This window comes from Arvicanthis niloticus, chromosome 24, assembly GCF_011762505.2.
Source record: "Arvicanthis niloticus isolate mArvNil1 chromosome 24, mArvNil1.pat.X, whole genome shotgun sequence".
In the NCBI taxonomy this organism is placed as follows: domain Eukaryota; kingdom Metazoa; phylum Chordata; class Mammalia; order Rodentia; family Muridae; genus Arvicanthis; species Arvicanthis niloticus.
The window spans coordinates 3,422,138-3,441,484 of NC_133432.1; the positions used below are offsets into that span (position 1 = coordinate 3,422,138).

At 47.5% G+C, this 19,347-nt stretch overlaps 1 protein-coding gene across 1 annotated transcript in view; it reads right to left on the reverse strand.

Annotated features, from left to right (window-relative positions):
• Myo18b (myosin XVIIIB) overlaps positions 1–19,347 on the reverse strand; it is a 186,033-nt gene that overhangs the window by 15,297 nt on the left and 151,389 nt on the right. The window contains exons 39-41 of the mRNA XM_076922279.1: positions 17,150–17,280; positions 12,384–12,428; positions 10,840–10,977 (exon numbers count right to left, since the gene is read on the reverse strand). Coding sequence (XP_076778394.1) covers positions 10,840–10,977; positions 12,384–12,428; positions 17,150–17,280 — 314 coding nt within the window. The remainder of the gene's footprint in view (positions 1–10,839; positions 10,978–12,383; positions 12,429–17,149; positions 17,281–19,347) is intronic.

Here is a 19,347-nt window from a genome sequence, read left to right on the forward strand (position 1 = left end):
TCCATCCATCCACCCATCCATCCATCCATCCATCCTTCCATACATCCACACATCCATCCATCAATCCACTCATCCATCCATCCATCTGTATGTCTGTCCACCGATCCATCTGTTGATCCATCCACTCATCCATCTATCCATATAACTATCCATCCATCCATCCACCCACCCACCCACTCATTTATCCATCCATCCATCCACCCACCCATTTATCCATCCATCCATCCATCCATCCATCCATCCATCCATCCATCCATCCATCCATTCATCCTTCTGTCCATCCATCCATCCATCCATCCATCCATCCATCCATCCAGCCAGCCAGCCAGCCAACCATCTATCTGCCTCTCTATCCATTCTCACATCTGTCTAGACTCATTTACTGAGTGCCTCCATGCTTCAGGCTGTAAGAGTGAATTAGTTCAAGGAACTGATCATCTAGAAGAGGAGGTGAGGCCACTGCGCTATAACTAGAGGGGGAGGGGAACAAAAATAACCATTTAGCAAAAGAAGTTTGAAAGTCACAACAGCATCCAGATGTGTTGGACCAGGCTGCACCAAATCCTTACTTAGGAAAACCAGACAAGCTGAATTTACATTTAAAGAATTTCAGAGAGTCACCGAGGCAGCCAGAACCTGAAGATGAAATGAAGGGAAATTATTAGTCGGATCACAGTGCAGTGCTAAATATAAAGGGAGACAGTACAGTTGTAAGTCATTTACCCAAATAACAGTTGATTGGCTTCCAAAGGTCAGTCAGCCTCTGAAGGAGAGGGGATTGGTTTCCCCTACAGAGAACTTGTGTCTGGAATAGGCTAAGATTTGCTATAGATCGCTAACTAGTCAAAACTGGAGTGGGGAGTTGAGGAGAAGCAAAGGAAAGACTTCATCGGACTTTTTGAAGAAAAAGACCTTGGTTTGTTACATGGGAAACATGTACTAAAACTGACATGTGACACCAGTCATTTCACTAGAATTGCTAATTTTTGAAGACAGCAAAAGGAGGTTCCTAGGGCTTGGGGCACGAAAGACTCTCTGTGACCATTTGGCTAGAACTGACTAGGGTTGTAGTGTTCCTGGGAGCCCTGGTCTGCACCATTCAGACAAAACCGCATCACCCTGCAGTGGAGTGGCACATGCACAGCTGCTCTCTGCAGTACCCCTCACATTAGGGATCAACTAGGAAGAACCCAACGCTCATGAATGAATGTCCCAGAAAAATTCATGTATCAGGCTGACCGGCAAAGGATTGGAAGGGGCCAAAATACCAATGAAGAAACAGAGACTGAAGGATCTTCACAGAGCTGGAGGCCACCACAGCAAGACAGGAGCGTTCCCACAGTGGAGCTAGGAGGGGGGTTATGTTGGATCAAATAAAGCTGGGCTGTGACCAGCTGGGTTGCTCTGGCCTTTGAACCATGCACATGTTCAACATCAGTGAGGAAACCAGTCCCTGTGTCAGCAGCTGTTGGAAGCACTCAGCTAACTATCTGACTGACTTTAGCAAAATGAGCCATTTCTGGAGTTGGGAGGTAGAGCATGAGACATGAAGGAGGTGGTGGTGACTCAGATGGTCCTGAACTGTGGATAGCAAAGTTAAAGTGTACTCAGAGTGGGGCATTGCGGGACAAGCTTCTTTGTGGAAGGGGTGTTGTCATGTGGGTTATAAGATGTCTGGCAGTGTGCATGTGACCTCTGCATACTAGAGACCAGCAGCGACTACCCCCCAACATGGATAACTTTGTCTCCTGGGAGGAGATGCAGACCTTCCTGGGAATGTTACCACCAAGATGGACTATGTCAATCAAGATCTGACAGATGGTCATTATATACAACACTGCAGACCTACCTCACAGACTAAACACAGACATGGAAGGGAGGGAGCCACTGCAGGAGGCACACACACAGGGGACTGCCATCAGCTTTAAGTTCAAAGCCAGGCCCTTCTGACGGAGGGCGTTAGAAGTCAGCATGGTCAGTGTTTGAGTGCTATGTCAAGATGTACCTGATGTATATGTGTATATGTATATGCATATGATATGTATATGATGTATATGTATATGATGTATATGTGTATATGATATATGTATATGTATATTATATGTATATATGTATATGTGTATGATATATATGTATATGATGTATATGATGTATATATGATGTATATGTATATGATGTGTATGTATATGATGTATGTATATGATATATATGTATATTATATGTATATATGTATATGTGTATATGTATAAGTTTACTTAACAAAACTTGAAGTCAATCAGACTCCAAGTTCATTAATCCCTAGTGATTGATTCCAATGGTTGGAAGTTCATTTAGGCGAGCCTAAGATTTTCATGTGTGTGTGCACACGCACTCCTGCAGGACACAGGTTGATATCTGGTGTCTTGCTCTATGACTATCTCACTTTCTGAAACCAGCTGACACTGAACCAGGAGGTAACAGTTTGGCTAGGCTGTCGGGCCAGTGAGTACCAAGGATCTGACTGCCTCCATCTCCCCAGCGATGAGGTTATAGATCCATGCCTTCACACCAGCTTTTTATGTGAAGTTAGCGCTTTACCCAGGCAGCCACGTCCTCAGTCACACATATCCCGTTTTATGAATGTTTCCTGGGTCTCACCAGCTCGGGCTTCTAGACAGGAAGGAACATGAGATCCCTTCAAGAGTCACATGGGTCCTGTGGACAAGCCCTGTACACACCACAGATTGCTTTGCTCTCTCTTGCCAGTGCTCTCCACAGCTTGGGGCCGAGGTCTGCACTGAGTATTCGTCTCTGTTGCTTAGCATCTTCCCCACTGACCCCCCGATACTGACCCCCTAGTACTGATGAGTATATAAGGAACTGTCATGCCTAGGAAGAGCCAGAACCTCTCTTCACAAGGGGCCCAGTCACTAAAGATGTTAAGAGCGTGTTCAAATCATCCTGAGCTCCAATTCTAAAACTACAGAGATGGGTAAACACTGAGTTGTGTAGAAACAGGACAGGCATCGGCAATGAAGCCTACTCAGAGAACATGCTTTTTAAGCTAAGACCCATCCATTCACGTATCTATAATTAATGAGCTAATTACCACAGAGTCTTATCTAATCATGGAAGCAACACTCCTGATGTATCCTTGGCTTTAGTCTGGGGCAGAGTAATTGCATTTCCTTGAGTAACACAACTTTATTTATTTATTTATTTTTACAAACAATACCCTGCAATTTAGACCTTGGTACTAATTCAAGCCAGCCAAATCAAATACTTGGTGAAGCAGAGCAGGGTAGGGTGACGGTGCTAGTGTGTAACTAGATTATTTCCCTTTAAATAAATATAAAGAGAAAAGATCAAGCCAAGCGTATGGGCGGAGTGTTTACAGAAAGCATTCCCCACCCAGGGGAGGAGCAAGGTTGCAATGTCATCTTTTAGTCAGACTAAGTGATGTCATTCAGTCTGCACGGCAGCAATTAGAGGCAATTACACAGCAATTAAGACCTCTATGGTTGTGTGAGGTAGAATCTTTTATAGCCTGACCTCCACAAGCCCACTGCACTGTGACATGTCTTCAAGAGAGAGCCCAGAATGACTCCAAATGCCCCAGTGCTCACTATGGCTGAACAAGTGGTCACCAGCATTGACTGACTGTGGGATGACTGACAGGTCACCAGGGCTGACTGTGGGATGATTTACAGGTCACCAGGGCTGACTGTGAGATGACTGACAGGTCACCAGCTCTGACTGTGAGATGACTGACAGGTCACCAGCTCTGACTGTGGGATGACTGTCAGGTCACCAGCTCTGACTGTGGGATGACTGACAGGTCACCAGGGCTGACTGTGGGATGACTGACAGGTCCCCAGGGCTGACTGTGGGATGATTTACAGGTCATCAGCACTGACTGTGGGATGACTGTCAGGTCACCAGCTCTGACTGTGGGATGACTGACAGGTCACCAGGGCTGACTGTGGGATGACTGACAGGTCCCCAGGGCTGACTGTGGGATGATTTACAGGTCATCAGCACTGACTGTGGGATGACTGACAGGTCACCAGGGCTGACTGTGGGATGACTGATAGGTCACCAGGGCTGACTGTGGGATGACTGACAGGTCAACCATGCTGAATATAGATGACTGAGAGGTCACCCATACTAACTATGGGATGACTGACAGGTCCCCAGGGATGACTGTGGGATGACTGACAGGTCCCCAGCGCTGGCTGTGAGATGACTGACAGGCCAACCATGCTGAATATGGATGACTGACATGTCACCAGTGCTGACCAGAACCACCATGCTAGACCCTGTAGCTGCAGAGCCAAAAGTCACAAGAGAATGAACTGCTTGTTCTTGGATACGGAGAGAAGTGGGTGACTATATCTGGATACCACAGGGTCTGGGGAGAGGACAGTAAGGAAAAGACTCTGAAAGGGGTGTGTAAGGAGAATCTCAGGGGTGAGAGGTGGGCACAGTCGGGAATGGAGCTCTCAGAGGTCTGGATGCTTCAGACGCTGAAAAAAAACATCAAGAAAAGGGCAGTGGGGGATGGCCTCTACTGTGCCTTCAATAACTGCACTGGGGAGGCAGAGTCAGGCAGATCTCTGTGAGTCTGAGGCCAGCCTGGTCTACAGAGTTCCAGTCTACAGTTCCAGGCCAGGCAGAGTTCATACAGAGACCCTGTCTAAAACAAAACCGAACACAAATAAATAAACAAACACAAACAAGCCCAATCCAAAACAAAGAAAGCGACAGTCAGGTGGTGAGGGCAGGTTTGGAGATGAGGTAAACTGAGGCACACTCATGGAGAGTGGAAGTGAAGAGGATCATGGAGACCTTTTTTTGACAGGGCTGGATATGTACACAGGAAGAAAGGAATCAGTCACATGTGAATCTATGGTGGAGACAGGAAGCAGAGGAACCCAGAGCAGGGAGGAAGGGAAGGTGAGGGAGCAGGAGAGGGTGGGATACTTTATGGAGTGGAGCATTAGCAGTTCTCTGAGGGTGAGGACTTAGCAGTGCCAACTGTCAGCATGGACCAAGACTAGGGCTGTGTTGGGTGTGGAGTAAGGGGCAAGAATGAAATGGCCCAGACCCTCCTTGGGAAGTCCTGAGTGTCCAAGGAAACAAGAGAGCCAGGCACCAAGGGTTCCATCGGGAGATGGTTTCAGAGGGCAGGAAGCAGGTGCTGGATGCAGCAGGACTCACAGAGGAGTAGCTTCTGCCCACACCCCTGGTGAGCCCTAGAAGCACCCATGCCAGATGTCCGAGGGGGCAACTGAACCAAATCACCTGCCACTGCCAAGCCTTAAGCTCCCCCTCTGGGGCCAAGGAGGTAATTTAGTGTCTGTCTCCAGAAGAGCTCACATTTATCAGTGGCAGCTGCTTGGTCCCAGCAGGCTGTAACTCACAAAGCTTTGGTGTATTTCTCTAGAATTGACATCCTCTTGTAAATAACACGCCAATGCTCTCTGATCCTAGCTGAAGTCGGCCCCCTCTCTCTCTTCTGTTTTTTAGAGTGACCTTCTCTTTCAGCCAAACTGGGAGTGTCCAAGAAGCTCCTTGATGGAGCCCTGCCAAGCACCAGGTAAGTCAGGGCTGGGTTTGCAGGAGTTCCCCTCCCCCACAACCCCCATGGTGGAACGAGGTATTGATTTTGTGATTGACAGCTATTCAAGTTCAAAACACAAGTCCCCTTTGACCTGGGGAGTTAACACATAAAGACATGGATTTGTCAAAGCCAGACAAGCTCGTGGCAAGCATCTGAATAGCACTACAAAGTGAAATATGGTCTCCACAGCTAAGTAGAGCAACTTAGAACTTAAGAAGCCCCTTCCATGGGGATTCAAGAGGCCAAGAGAGCTCCAAGGGCCCTGTAAGGAAAAAGCCAAAGGCACACTGTGGATGGAAAGACACCGTAACAATTTATAAAGAACACATACCACACAGCATATCCTCTATGCCTTCTATTCGATGAGCACTGGAGATGTTTACAAATATGCAGAAGCCTGGGAGGGGGCACAGGAAATGGAAGAGGACTGACCCCTTTGCTAGAGAGCTAAGGTTAAAGAGTAGGCAGTGGGCGTGTTCTCCTGTCTAAGGTTCTTACTTTTTAAAATATTTATTTACGTTAGGTTTATGAATACACTGTAGCTATCCTCAGACGCACCAGAAGAGGGCATCGGATCCCATTACAGATGGTTGTGAGCCACCATGTGGTTGCTGGGAATTAAACTTGGGACCTCTGCAAGAACAGTCAGTGCTCTTAACCTCTGGGCCATCTCTCCAGCCTAAGCTTCTATTTTTTTTAAATATTGAGTGATTTAGGAAGAACCGTTGTACACACACCCATGGGTAAACAGACCCTGCAGGGATTCATCTTGTTTCGTTCACGGTAACGAAGAAATTATCCGCTTCTTCTCTTACCCTTCATTTGTTCTTCTGATTTTTCAGACAAAATCTAATACTGTCCTCATTAACATAATAACGGTATCTGTTCTGTTATTCAATTCTTTTCTAATGGAGACTTCTTTTTAAAAACAATTCAGCCTAGACACTTTAAATCCAGCCACAAATACTTCTCAGAAACCAGACATAGGTTTGAATTCTAGTCCCTTGAAGGGAGAAAAGGGAGTTTAAAACTCTGAACGATTACACTGGGATACCTAAGCAAGAATTCTCCAGGAACCCATGTGTTGGAATTCTCCAGAACCCAAGTCTCTGTACCTGTGATAAGATGGGGTTGGGGGGGGTGGGTGCAGAGAAATAGCCACTGCAATTCGAATATTCACCAGGCGATTAGCATAGTCATCAGGTGACTAGCATGTCCACCAGCTGATTAGCATATTCACCAGCTGATTAGCATATTCACCAGCTGATTAGCATATTCACCAGGTGATTAACCTATTCACTAAGTTGTTACCCTGTTCACTGGATGACTAGCATAATGATTGTTCACTGATCTTGAAAATGGGGTGTGGTACTCAGAAAGGCTCTAGAATTATCTGGGATAAGGGTCTCTGGGCATGGTTTCAGCAGAAATGGGAAGTATTAGAGAGGAGAGGGTGGGGGGATTAATAAAACTAATAACACTAATAAAAACTAAGAATGCATGACAAAGCCTTGGAAATCCACTGGTCTGTAAGTTAATTTAAAAAAAAAATTAATACACACACCCGACCCAGGACTAGCAGGGGACACTTTGGCCACTGGGGATGCCCTGCCTGAATGAGGGACAGACCTGCTTTTCCTCTCTGGCCCTCAGATTATCTTCTGTAACAGGTGAGCAGAGCCACCTGCCTCCAGGAATTCCTCAGAGCACTGGGTAGATGCTTGTGCTCCTGACACAGCTAGATCTTTCTAGATGCTTCGAAACCAGCCTGTGCAGCCTTTATCTCATGACATATAACAACGGACCCGGCTTCCTTGTGAGGACACAGGAGAAGAGAAGCCAGGAAACTTGCCTAGCTTACACAGACAGACACAATAAAGGCTTGTAATAGTGACCACTGACTAGAGACCACCATGCGCTGACACCCGTCCCCCATCCCCTGCAGTCTCTTCTATAGTAGTGAGCACTGACTTCAGGGAAAGGTCTTAAAATAATTTATGGTATCACCCAGCTACACCCTTCCTTAGCATATGCCAAAGGACTCCGTGTTCCACCCCACAGATCTCTGCTCAGCTCTAGCCATGTTTTTTGCTGAAACGGATCTGACATAAACGTCCTGCAATTAATAGTTACAAAGGAAAACATGGAACCTATGTGCACTGAGGAAGATAAAGAGAAACAAAGCCATGAACTTTTCTGGCAAATGGATGGAACTCGAAAAGATCATATAACTGAGACAACCATTCCAGGTCTTCAGATGTGAGTACAAATCCTTGAGTATGATGGTTTGTATAAGCTCGGTCCAGGGAGTGGCACTATTAGAAGGTGTGGCCTTATTGGAGTAAGTGTGGCCATGTTGGAGTAGGTGTGGCCCTGTTGGAGTGGGTGTGGCCTTGTTGGAGGAGGTGTGGCCTTGTTGGAATAGGTGTGTCACTGTGGGTGTTGGCTTTAAGACCCTCCTCCTAGCTGCCTGGAAGCCAGTTTTTTGTTAGCAGCCTTCAGATCGAGATGTAGAACTCTCAGCTCCTGCATCATGCCTGCCTGGATGCTGCCATGCTCTCACCTTGATGATAATGGACTGAATCTCTGAGCCTGTAAGCCAGCCCCAATTAAAATTTGTCCTTTATAAGACTTGCCTTGCTCATGGTGTCTGCCCACAGTAGTAAAACTAACTAAGACATCGCGTAACTGCAGAAGCCAGGAAAGTGAAACGGGACCATTGTGGGGTGGGTTGAGGGCTAGCCAACTACAAGTGACCTGAAGAGGAAATGGGAGGGGGACTCTAACCAGGGGCTGCAGGGAGGTATATACAAAGGAGAGGGAGAAGAACAGTGGTTAGGAATCGTGCTATTAACTGTCTACCTGAAAACACCTATCATGTGTGTACATGAGTAAGTGACTAAAGAAACATACAGTTTAAATAAAAACTTGTCATCTGGGCTCACATTGCTGTCTCCAAGAGCTAAAGACCATTTAATACAACCCCAATAGCATGCATGAGAAGCCTCCTTTTGAGTTTTTGCTCCGGGTTATCTAAGAGACTCCCAAAGGCTTTTGCTATTGTCGTCGGCAACCTTGCAGGTAGAAGATAAGTCCCTATTGCTGGAGACAACGTGCACTTCAGACACTGGGCCCAGGGGACCCTGACCTGCAATTGACTTAAAACTGACCTGAATGCCTCCTCACTGAGGACTAACGTCCATGGTATAGAAGGCGCCACGCAAGCTTCCAAAGGAGGCAAGCAGCCAACAGTCATACCCAGCTATAACGCCTATGAACTGTAACAGTGGTCAGCACAGCAGGATCACACTGAGGTGCAGGGATGCAGGGGTACATGGTAACCCTGAGGTACAGGGGTACATGGTAACCGTGAGGTACAGGGGTACATGGTCACACTGAGGTGCAGGGGTACATGGTCACACTGAGGCACAGTAGTAGTGTATGGTCACACTGAGGTGCAGTAGTGGCACACACACCTTGGCAGTAACCAATCACTCTCTGATTGTTCTTAAGCCTTACTTAATTAAGAGGGAAGCCATGAACTATACTAGTAACCAGCTTAACTACCCAGTGCTAGTAAAGCCATGGACTTTGGAGGAGAACTTACAACCTCCATTTTACTAAACTAGCATAATCCCTAACTACGCTCTAAACATTTATCCTCACGCCCACAGGTAAGTGTGGTCCTCACCCCTCATCACGGAAATGTCTCTTTGCGACATATGGCAACTTTTACAGAAAACCATAACCAATCAAAATGCAGAGTCCTGGAGCCCAGTCCCAATGGAAACATCTATAATATAAGTCTTGCACCTAAGGCTCAGGGAACATTTCAGAAGAGGGGGCAGAAAGAACCTAAGAGCCGGAGGGTCTGGGAGCTTGCCATGAGATTTCATCTCCTAGGAATGTCAGACACTATAAAGTCCTACCGACATAACTTCCCAAATATGACCTGAACAGGGATTACACCAATAGACATGCTAAAGGGCATGCGAGGTCATGGGGAAGCCCACAAGTCCTCAACCTTACACAAAGAACTGTAGGTAACTAAAGAGTGCTTAGAACCAGAGAAATAGTCTTTCCCTAATTAGGAAAAGCACACCAACTGGCTATCCAATGCAAAAGGTTAACCCTGAAAATATACAGGTACAGCTAAGATTATATAGACTGAGTAGGTTGTATCTATGTATTTAGGACTACACATGAACACACAAACACACACACAGGTCTGTGAATATAATAACAATTAGTGAGAAGGAAGCTATACTTTTGAAAACGAGCAAAGAGGGTACGTAGGAGGATTTGGAAGGAGGGAAGGGAAGAAGAAATTATATAAATCCATTATAATTGGGAAAAGGCAAGATAAACACAAAAGCTTTACTTTTATTCTTAATTGTGTATAGGCTTGTGTGTCTGTATGTAGGTACAGACACTTGAGTGCAGTTGATCTCGGAGTCCAGAAAAAGGCATTTTATCCCCTGGAGCTGAAGTGGTAGTGAGCTCCCCAGTGTGGGTGCTGGGAACTGAACTCAGGTCTTCTTCAAGTACTGAGCCATCTCTTCAGCCCCAAGGTTACAAAATCTTAGTTACATTCAAAATTTTAAAAAAATAATATTTTTTTTCTCTGTGAGAAACACAGCTCAATATACTTTTCTTTTCTTTCCTTATAAAGTCAGCAGTTTGCCTGGCTTCACATTTCTCAGCTCAAAAAATCCTCCTTCCTCAACCTCCTGCCTCCAGAGCAGTTGAGCACCCAGGCATGGCAGCACTGTGCCTGGCTTTAGCTCAATTTTCTTTATGGCTCCACTCAAGAATGTCATCTACAACTGAAACAAACGGAACTGACCATGCTTATTTATAAACCAAAGAATTGCTAGTCTGACACCTGGGACAGAAGCAGTGACAAAGATTAGTTATCCTTTGTTCCAGCCACAACATTCAAAACAGAGGTCTGTGTTACAGTGTTACAGTGTTACAGTGTTACAGTGTTACAATGTTACAGTGTACAGTGTTACAGTGTACAGTGTTACAGCTGCATTCTGACCATCACTGGAGTCAGTAAACAGCACCAGATTCCACACTTCTCAGGCCCTGAGAGGTCAAGTGACCTACTTAAAGCCACACAGCTGGGCAGTGGCCCCGCCCCAAGCACAAGAAGTGGAAGCCACAAGGGTCAGCCTGCAAACACAATTCTTTGAGCTGTCCACCAAGGGCAGGCCACAAGGCAAGGCTCTTACCTAGGACTGTGGAAAGAGCTGCTGACCGCTGACTGTCGAGAGGGAATCCTCACTGAGTCCGAGGCCAGGGAGAGGGAACAGCTCATCCAGGACTGCAGACTGCCCTCTGGCTGGGAGCTGGTGACAGAGATGTTGTCCCTAAAAGGCAAAGTGAGGACACTGACCACAGTGGCCATCACATCAGAGTCTGGGCCCTACAGAGTACTCTATGTGCTGTGTTATGGACAGGGAGCTGGTAGTGGCCTGTGAGGTGGAAGGAAGCATTGGCGGTTGGAGGGACCAACTTGAGTCTGAGCCAAGGCCACCTGACTCGTGCCTGAAGTCTGGATGGAAACCACTTGCTTTTATTCTAATTACCTTGTTATTAACCACAACACTCTTGGACACATACATGCACACACACACACACACACACACACACACACACACACCAACTGAGGTGTTAAGGACTTGGGGTGTTAAGGCCTCTCTGACTTGAGGACCAAACTTGCCATTGAATTTTGTACCAAATAATATGTTCATAGGCTATGCAAGGGGTGAGAATCTTCAGTCCTCCTTTGTATTACGAGAATCTCCTTGGCAAGCTGAACTTTTTCTTTATGGTCTTTGTGTATATATGTCTGTGTGAGTGTGTATGTGTGTATGTATCTGTCTGTGCATCTGCGTGTCTTTCTGTGTACATGTGTCTGTATGAGTGCGTATTTGTATATGTCTATCTGTGTCCCTCTGTGTGTGCATCTGTGTGTCTGTCTGTACATGTGTCTGTGTCAGTGGGTATGTGTGAATGTATCTGCTTGTGTCTCTGTGTGTGTGTCTGTGTGTGTACATCTATGTGTGTGTGTGTTTGTGTGTACAAGCAAGCAAAACTGTATGGTACATTTGTGTTCAGGCCCATACACACACACAAGTCTGTGGTATGCTTATCTTCCACTAAGTCAGCCACCATGAGACAGGGCTGCATACATGAACTTGACATTAATCCTGTCTTCAAGACTGCATCCTAGGAGAACCAGTAAATATCTCTGTGAACAGCCACAAAATGAAGGCTCCATTAGTGCTATGCAGAGAGAGGCAGAGGGCCAGCTTGTAAGTTAAGTAAGGAGCCTCCATTTTCTTCCTGGAAGAAGAGGAAGTCAGTGAGGCAGGTGAGCCTCAGGAAGGCAAGGGTTCAGTGGAAGAGTGTACACACAGTTGTGTAGGGCAGGAAGGATCAGGGTCCAGGAAGTAGGGAAGCAGGACTCACAGGTGAAGAGGGGATATTAAAAGTCAACGTGGAACACAGGTGTCTACCTATACAGTCTGTTCTGGGGCAACAGGGAGCCATTGAAGGTGGTGGGGGATGGGGCATGATAACACACGTCTTCCCTGTGTCTAAACAATGTCACACGGGTATGCAGGGTACACTTCTGTAAGGTACATGCTACACCATGAAGCCAGAGCTTCATAAGCATACAGGGAGTTCTCTGATGGGTGTGAACCTTCTCCTTGCAAACTGCACACACACAGTCAGGGGCTCACCTTCGTAAGCTCTGTGGTTTACTTACCCCTCTTTCCCGATGCGGCTGCTACAGTCCACTGCTGTCTGTACACTAGAAGGAGACACAAGGCAACGTAGTTGTACAGCCAGGAGTGGGGAGCTGGTCTCCAACACTACATACGCCTGGATTTACCTGCCATTTCCACCCTGTGCTATGTGGTTGTAGGGTACTGAGTCGCCCTCTCTGAGCCTCTGGCCTTCCTTTGCAAACTGTGGCTGATCAATAACACATTAATAACTCTGCCTCTGCCCATGGAGAGCAGAGTTAATAACCCTTGTAGATTATTCAGCACAGATCCCAGAGAACAGGAACAACTGTTCCCAGTGCTCTTTAAAGATGTGACTAGGGTAGGGCTTTGGTTAAGAGCACTGGCTGCTCTTCCAGAGGACTTGGGTTCAACTTCCAGCACTCACACCGTGGTTCAGAATCATCTGTAACACAAGTCCCAGGGGATCCGATGCCCTCTTCTGGCCTCTGAGGGTACCCACAAAATGAACAGACATATATGTAGGCAAAACACTCAGACACAAAACAAATATTTTTTTTGAAATGCAACTGGCATCGCTGACATTAATCATATTGCTATTGACAACATGCCTGGCGCTTGCCTCATAGTCTTTGGGGAGCCAACAAATCAGTTGCAGGTAGGATAGCTTCCTGGAGCATTGTGGGAAACTCCTAATCTAATTGCACAAGTAGCTATTCTTCAGGATGAAACATGTCTATAACACTCTGCTCACACCATCTGCCTCCATTTTAGAGATGAAGATAGTATACCATGCACAAGGCCACTGAAATTCTAAACCCAGCTCTGTAGTCAGTCTGATAGTCAGTGTACCACTGTTCTTAAATGGGGATCCAGACAAGACCACACCCCAGCATCTAAGTTGCCTTTACTCTGATTCTCAGGCTGGACCTCCAGCTGCAAGGTCTGCTGGGATTTGGGTAGGTCTGAGGAGAATGTATGCTCACTGTTTCTTGTTTCTTCCTCAAAGACATGCTGCCCCAGATGCCTCTTATTTCTAAGCATGTATTTCCAGTGGACTGATGCCCTTGAAGATCACAAACATGTCTTCTGTTCGTGGAGACAGGACAGTAGGGTCCCTGGAGCCCGCAACCAAATGTCTAATGCCAAGAGGCTGAACCTCATTCCCGTCTCAGCATGAGCCATGCAAGAAGCCAGCACTCCGATTCTCTCTGTTTGGAACCCATGCTCCTGAGTTTGGACACTGTTCATGACTGGCACAGCTTGGCTACAGAGCACACATGGGAGCTGACACTCATCCAGGCTTGATCTCTGAAGCTGGCTCTGAGGACTTGGAATGCAGAACCACTTCTTCCTGGAGGGACTCTTTCCCCCAGAGACTTGGACAATTTCTGCTGTCATGTTTCACTATGGTCTCTGCTGTTCTGCCTGGATGTGTGATGCTTTTGGACCCAGTCAGTAGGAGCAAACCCCAGAGTATGTGAGTCCCGTCTGTGTGTTTCCTGTCTGCATGGCTTCCCAACAGGCTCAGCAGCTGAGACATCAACTGACAGAAGTGGAAACACAGCTTTGTAAACAGCACCTCCGTATAAAGTCGGCCTTCACGCTCCCAGGAGACTATTCTGGGATGGTCCAAATCATGATTGTTTCCAGCTGAGCAGGGAAATTTAGGATTTCCATGCATCATGACTGCACCCATGTAAGCCACCATCTCACAAAAAAACAAGACTGTAGCCACCATGGCTACATCCCTACACCCTACACCCCTGCCACATTCAAGTTAGTAATTCCGTTAAGGAAGGGCAAGGTGAGGCTGGAGGCCAGAAGCGCTGTCCGTGATGCTGATCTAGTTAGCCAGGGAACCTAGGTGCTGTCCGCGGTACTGATCTGGTTGGCTCCATAACCCAGGGAGTCTCAAACCCCAGCCCTGCTGTCGATAGTTCTTTCTTTCTGTTCTTCTTGGCCAGTATGGTTTTGCAAGGGGGAACCTGTGCCAGGAATTTTAAAACAGATGTTGGCAAGGATCGAGGTAATTGATTAAGTGTCTTCAGATGTATTCCTCTTGAGTACCTTTCACCAGACAGCTGCAGTCTAAATGCAAATACAGGCTAGGAAGCAATGCCTGGATTCGTTTGCTTCATGTCAGTGACTGACATGAGCTCACCATCATGGCAGCCCAGAAGGGAATGGAGACCTTGATAGGAGGTGAAGGACACTCGACATATCCTATGTGATAACAAAACCGCCTTTGGCTGGCATCCGAGGTGTGGGGTGTGGGGTGGGGGGTGTGAGGCCAACTCCAGAAACAAGCCATGGCTTCGTGGCTTAACACACGCATCAGTGACACTTTAGATACATGTGAGACTCAGTTTCCTTATCGTTAGTTTGTAAAAGATACTGATAAGAGCCTGGAGACCATGCAAGGGCAGCATGTGCCAAGCAGTAACAACTGCCGTCCAGAAAGGGAACCACAGGGTACCATCACCACTGCTTCCTGCAGTGCTGGAAATAGATGTGGTGAATTGTGGGAACCCTGACTCTATCTTGTCATCTGGGCGTTGATTACAATCCTTCTCAGAAAGCAGGGCAACCATTTAATGCTAGAGAGCACAGGGCCCATGCTGTAACTCTAACTGGCTGTCAATCTCTTTAGATAAACAGAGAGCTTGCTCAAGCTGTTCTTCCAGGTCAGGACATATCCAGCCTTCATGGAGGGCAGCTTCAAGAAAAGGGCCAGGGGATAGTCATCTCATGCAGCAGGGAACTTCACATCCAGGCCAGAGACAAGGTTCAACTATGAGCTGTTGACACGCAGTGTGTCCTCAGAAGGCCAGTCTTTGGCTTCATCCAGATATCTCCAGGTCTCCTCCACAGCCTGTCAGACTAGTCATTAGAGCACTCGCTCCCAAAGTCCCCATCTTTTATCTGTGACTCTGAAGTCAGTGGGTAAGCTGTGGACCCCTTCATGCCCTACGATATCCCCAGGTAAGGCAACAGGCAGAGGAGCTGTAGATTCTGGGGCCAGGAATAGATGGCGATCTCTGTCAGCCAATGTGGCCTTCCTCCCATGACTAATGAGCACATTCGAGGCCCGGGGGATGAACTGAAACATTTCTTCCATTAGTCTAAGTAGGTTGATGTTATAGTCTAGTTGATGATGCCAGGCCCTGCTGCAGAATCATGCAGGCTTAAGCACCACCGTGTGCTGCCTGACATCCTGAGCGTGTGGCTTGGCTTCCAGCCTGCAAGGCCTGCAAAGCCTGCTCCATTAAGATCTAATTCCAGGTGAATTGTGGAATTGTGATTTGACATAATGAGAATAAGTCTCTCAACTTGGCAGTTGGAGAGTTAGTCTCTCTCTGTTTTTCTGTCTCTCTGTCTCTGCCTCTCTGTCTCTGTCTTTCTCTGTCTCTCTGTCTCTGTCTTTCTCTGTCTCTCTCTGTCTCTCTGTCTCTGTCTCTCTGTCTCTCTGTCTCTCTGTCTCTGTCTCTCTCTGTCTCTGTCTCTCTCTGTCTCTGTCTCTGTCTCTGTCTCTGTCTCTCTGTCTCTCTGTCTCTGTCTCTCTCTGTCTCTCTTTCCCTCCCTCCCACCCTCCCTCCTTCTTCCCCCCATCCTCCCGACTATTTCTCCTGCTCTTTCTTCCTTCCCTAACCTGGTGAACTGAATACTAGTTAAGAGTTCATAAAGAAGTATCTTAGACCAATCTTTTAGGCTCCAATCCAAACCTCTCATTCAAGGTAATAAGAATGCACAGTGTGAAGTTTGGAGCTGCTGATGAGGGGAACTTGTTGGCACAAGGGCAGGAACTGGGAGCACCACTCTGTGCAGCAGACCCATAATGGTACAACACGTATTTCTTTTTGTCTTTGATGCTCAGTGATGTTCCTCTGGGGTGTCCTGGTTGTTTCCTTATTAACTTGACACAAAGTAGAGTCATGTGGGAAGAGGAACCTCGGTTAAAAAGATGCCTTCATCAAAGAGGCCTGTAGGCAAGCTTATAGTGCATTTCCTTGATTAATGATTGATGTAGTTGGGTCTATTCCATTGTGAGTAGTGTCAATCCTGGGCTGGTGGTCCTGGATGGTATAAGGAAGCAGGCTGGGCAAGCCATGAGGAGCAAGCCATAAGGAGCAAGCTGGTAAGCAACACCTCTCCGTGGTTTCTCCATGGTCTCACTTCCTGCCTCTAGGTTCCTGCCTTGAGTTCTGGCCCTGACTTACTTTGGTGATTGTGGTGGTTTGTATATGCTTGGCTCAGGGAGTGGCACTATTAGGTGGTGTGGCCTTGTTGGAGTAGGTGTGTCACTGTGGGCATGGGCTTTAAGACCCTCCTCCTAGCTGCCTGGAAGCCAGTCTTCTGCTAGCAGCCTTCAGATGGAGATGTAGAACTCTCAGCTCCTCCTGCATCATGCCTGCCTGGATGCTGCCATGTTCCCGCCTTGATAATGGACTGAACCTCTGAACCTGTAAGCCAGCCCCAATTACATGTTGTTCTTATAAGAGTTGTCTTGGTCATGGCATCTCTTCACATAGGTAAGACCCTAACTAAGACACTTTCCAACTGTTCATGTCCAGCAAGTCAGGTCCCACACACTTTATAGGTGACACTAGTCAGCTCCCACACTTCAATAGGTGACAAGGGCAGCATCCCTCTTCTCTCAGTCTGAACAAACCAGCAGTCCTCAGGCATTTTGGGGTTCCCCCAGCAAATACAGCCTGAGACTTATAGGGACAACAGAGGTCAGCAGAGCACAGCCCAGCCTCTGACCTGGCCACCACCAGGTTACCTTTCTGTGTCACTGTCACTTGATGCCACCTCTTCCAAGGCTGCCTGCAGGTCCGCGATACGTCGGATCGATGTCTCCAGGTCTGTCTGCAGCGTCTGCCTCACAGCTGCCAGCTCCTCCACATACTTCTCCTGAAGATAGAGAACACAGAATCCATTGGTCTCCCAGGAGAAGTCCACAGTACTTCAGAGTTCCCTGGGCGAGGGACAGCCTGAGCAGAGCCTATCTGGGAGGGGACAGCCTGAGCAGAGCCTATGGGGGAAGGGGACATCCTGAGTAGAGCTTATGGGGGAAAGGGGACAGCATGAGCAGAGACTATGGGGGAAAGGGGACAGCCTGAGCAGAGCCTATGGGGGAAAGGGGACAGCATGAGCAGAGCCTATGGGGAAAAGGGGACAGCCTGAATAGAGCCTATGGGAAGAGGGGACAGCCTGAGCTATGCCCTGAGGAAGGTGTGTGGACCAAGGTCTTAGGCATTTATGGCCACCCTGCCTCCATTGCCCCTCCCAAGGCATATCCTTTATCTGCTGCCTGTGGGCAACAGACTTGGGGGGAGCATGCCAGATCAATGGAGCACTCTGCAGCCAGGAAGCACCCCAGAGCGAGGGAGCTGCATAACCAGCAATCAGCAGTCAGCAGAGCTGAGCTCTTCTGCTTCAACTTGGGAACCTAGAGGAGTCTGGATACTACGAAGACCAAGACATCAGTCCCAACACTGCAGAGCCCAGCAGCCAGCTCAGGACAGACAAAACAAGGCCCCTCACCCTATTAGAACCTAGAGAAGACACACAGAAAAAAAGGGGCCAATTGGAGACAGCTGGCTCAAGCTGAGGACCCCCTGTCTCCTTAGACCTTCCAGGGACAGATGCCCACCTGGCATGGTGATCACATCTGGGCACATCAGCTGCCCCTCGAGAGCCTAGCTGTGTTCTGAGGCCCCATACGAGCTGGGTCCTCTATTGATAGTGAGGAGCATGAAGAGGCTCAGGGGTAGAACACCAGTCTGATATAAGCCTGTTAGGGTAGTTAGATATATGCAGAAAGCCCCACAGGAACCCACCTGATCCCCAAACAGATCTACAGCTGTGAGGCAGGGAAAGAAACATGAACAGAAATGGCTTCCATATGCACCAGTGCCTACGTCATACTTGTCTTGTCTAATCACGCACCTTTGCATTCCAGCCACATTTATTGATCACCTACTGTGTACCAGTTTTCACAGAGATAACACTGTCACAGGACCTGGTCCACCTGCACTGCTGATACCTGGCACATGGTAGGCAGGTGCAAGCTTAGGGTAGAGAGATTCAGTGTTACTATGTAACTGTTGGTTACTATGTAACTGTTGGTTACTATGTAACTGTCCATGGCAAAGGAAAGGACAGGGTCTGATGCACACAGGATGCATGAGAATCATGTTTACCAAGGTAAAGACAACACTGGGCAGTGTGAGCTCCTGGCCCAGCATCGCTCACAGGCATCAGGAGCCCTTTAGACTTCCAGACTGCTGCTCTCCCTGGGCGCCCCATGCACAGTCCCTGTGTGGGAAGCAGTTCAGACGATAATGAATGTCAGCAATTAAGATGGGCTCTGCTCGTGACATTCAATTAGAGGCTAATACAAAAGCTGTTGTTTGTTGCTTGTTTCTTTACCCAGAGCACCCTGCTCCCCAGAGACCTTCATCTTCCTGTGATGCACTGGAGCTCTTCCCTCAGGCTCTGTGCCCCTGAGGCGGCCTCTCCAGGTTCAGTTCACCTGAACCAGGCAGGGTTTGCCCAACAGAACAGATATCACAACATCCTCGAAATTCAACCATCTTGCTGTTTTCTGGTACAGTAATAAGAACAGACAGAAGCTCCCTGCTTAGTAGGATACGTGTGCTCAAGTGAATGGGTGATACGTGGGGAGCTATTGCCTGTGGCTTGCTTAGTAAATACAAGCAGACATTTATTAATACATGTGTATTCAGCAACTGGCAAATGTTTTTAATTCAACTCTGTAACCCAGGCTGGCCTTGAAATGCTCACCCTCCTGCTGGGTTCTAGGCTTTACCACGATCACAGTATCGAACCCAGTTCCCATTCTAATATAAAATCCAAATGACTCTGAATGTCACACAGATGGGAAGATTTCAAAATAGCCCTGAAACATTCTGAAACACATGCATGCATGCAGGCACGCACACACACACATTCTCT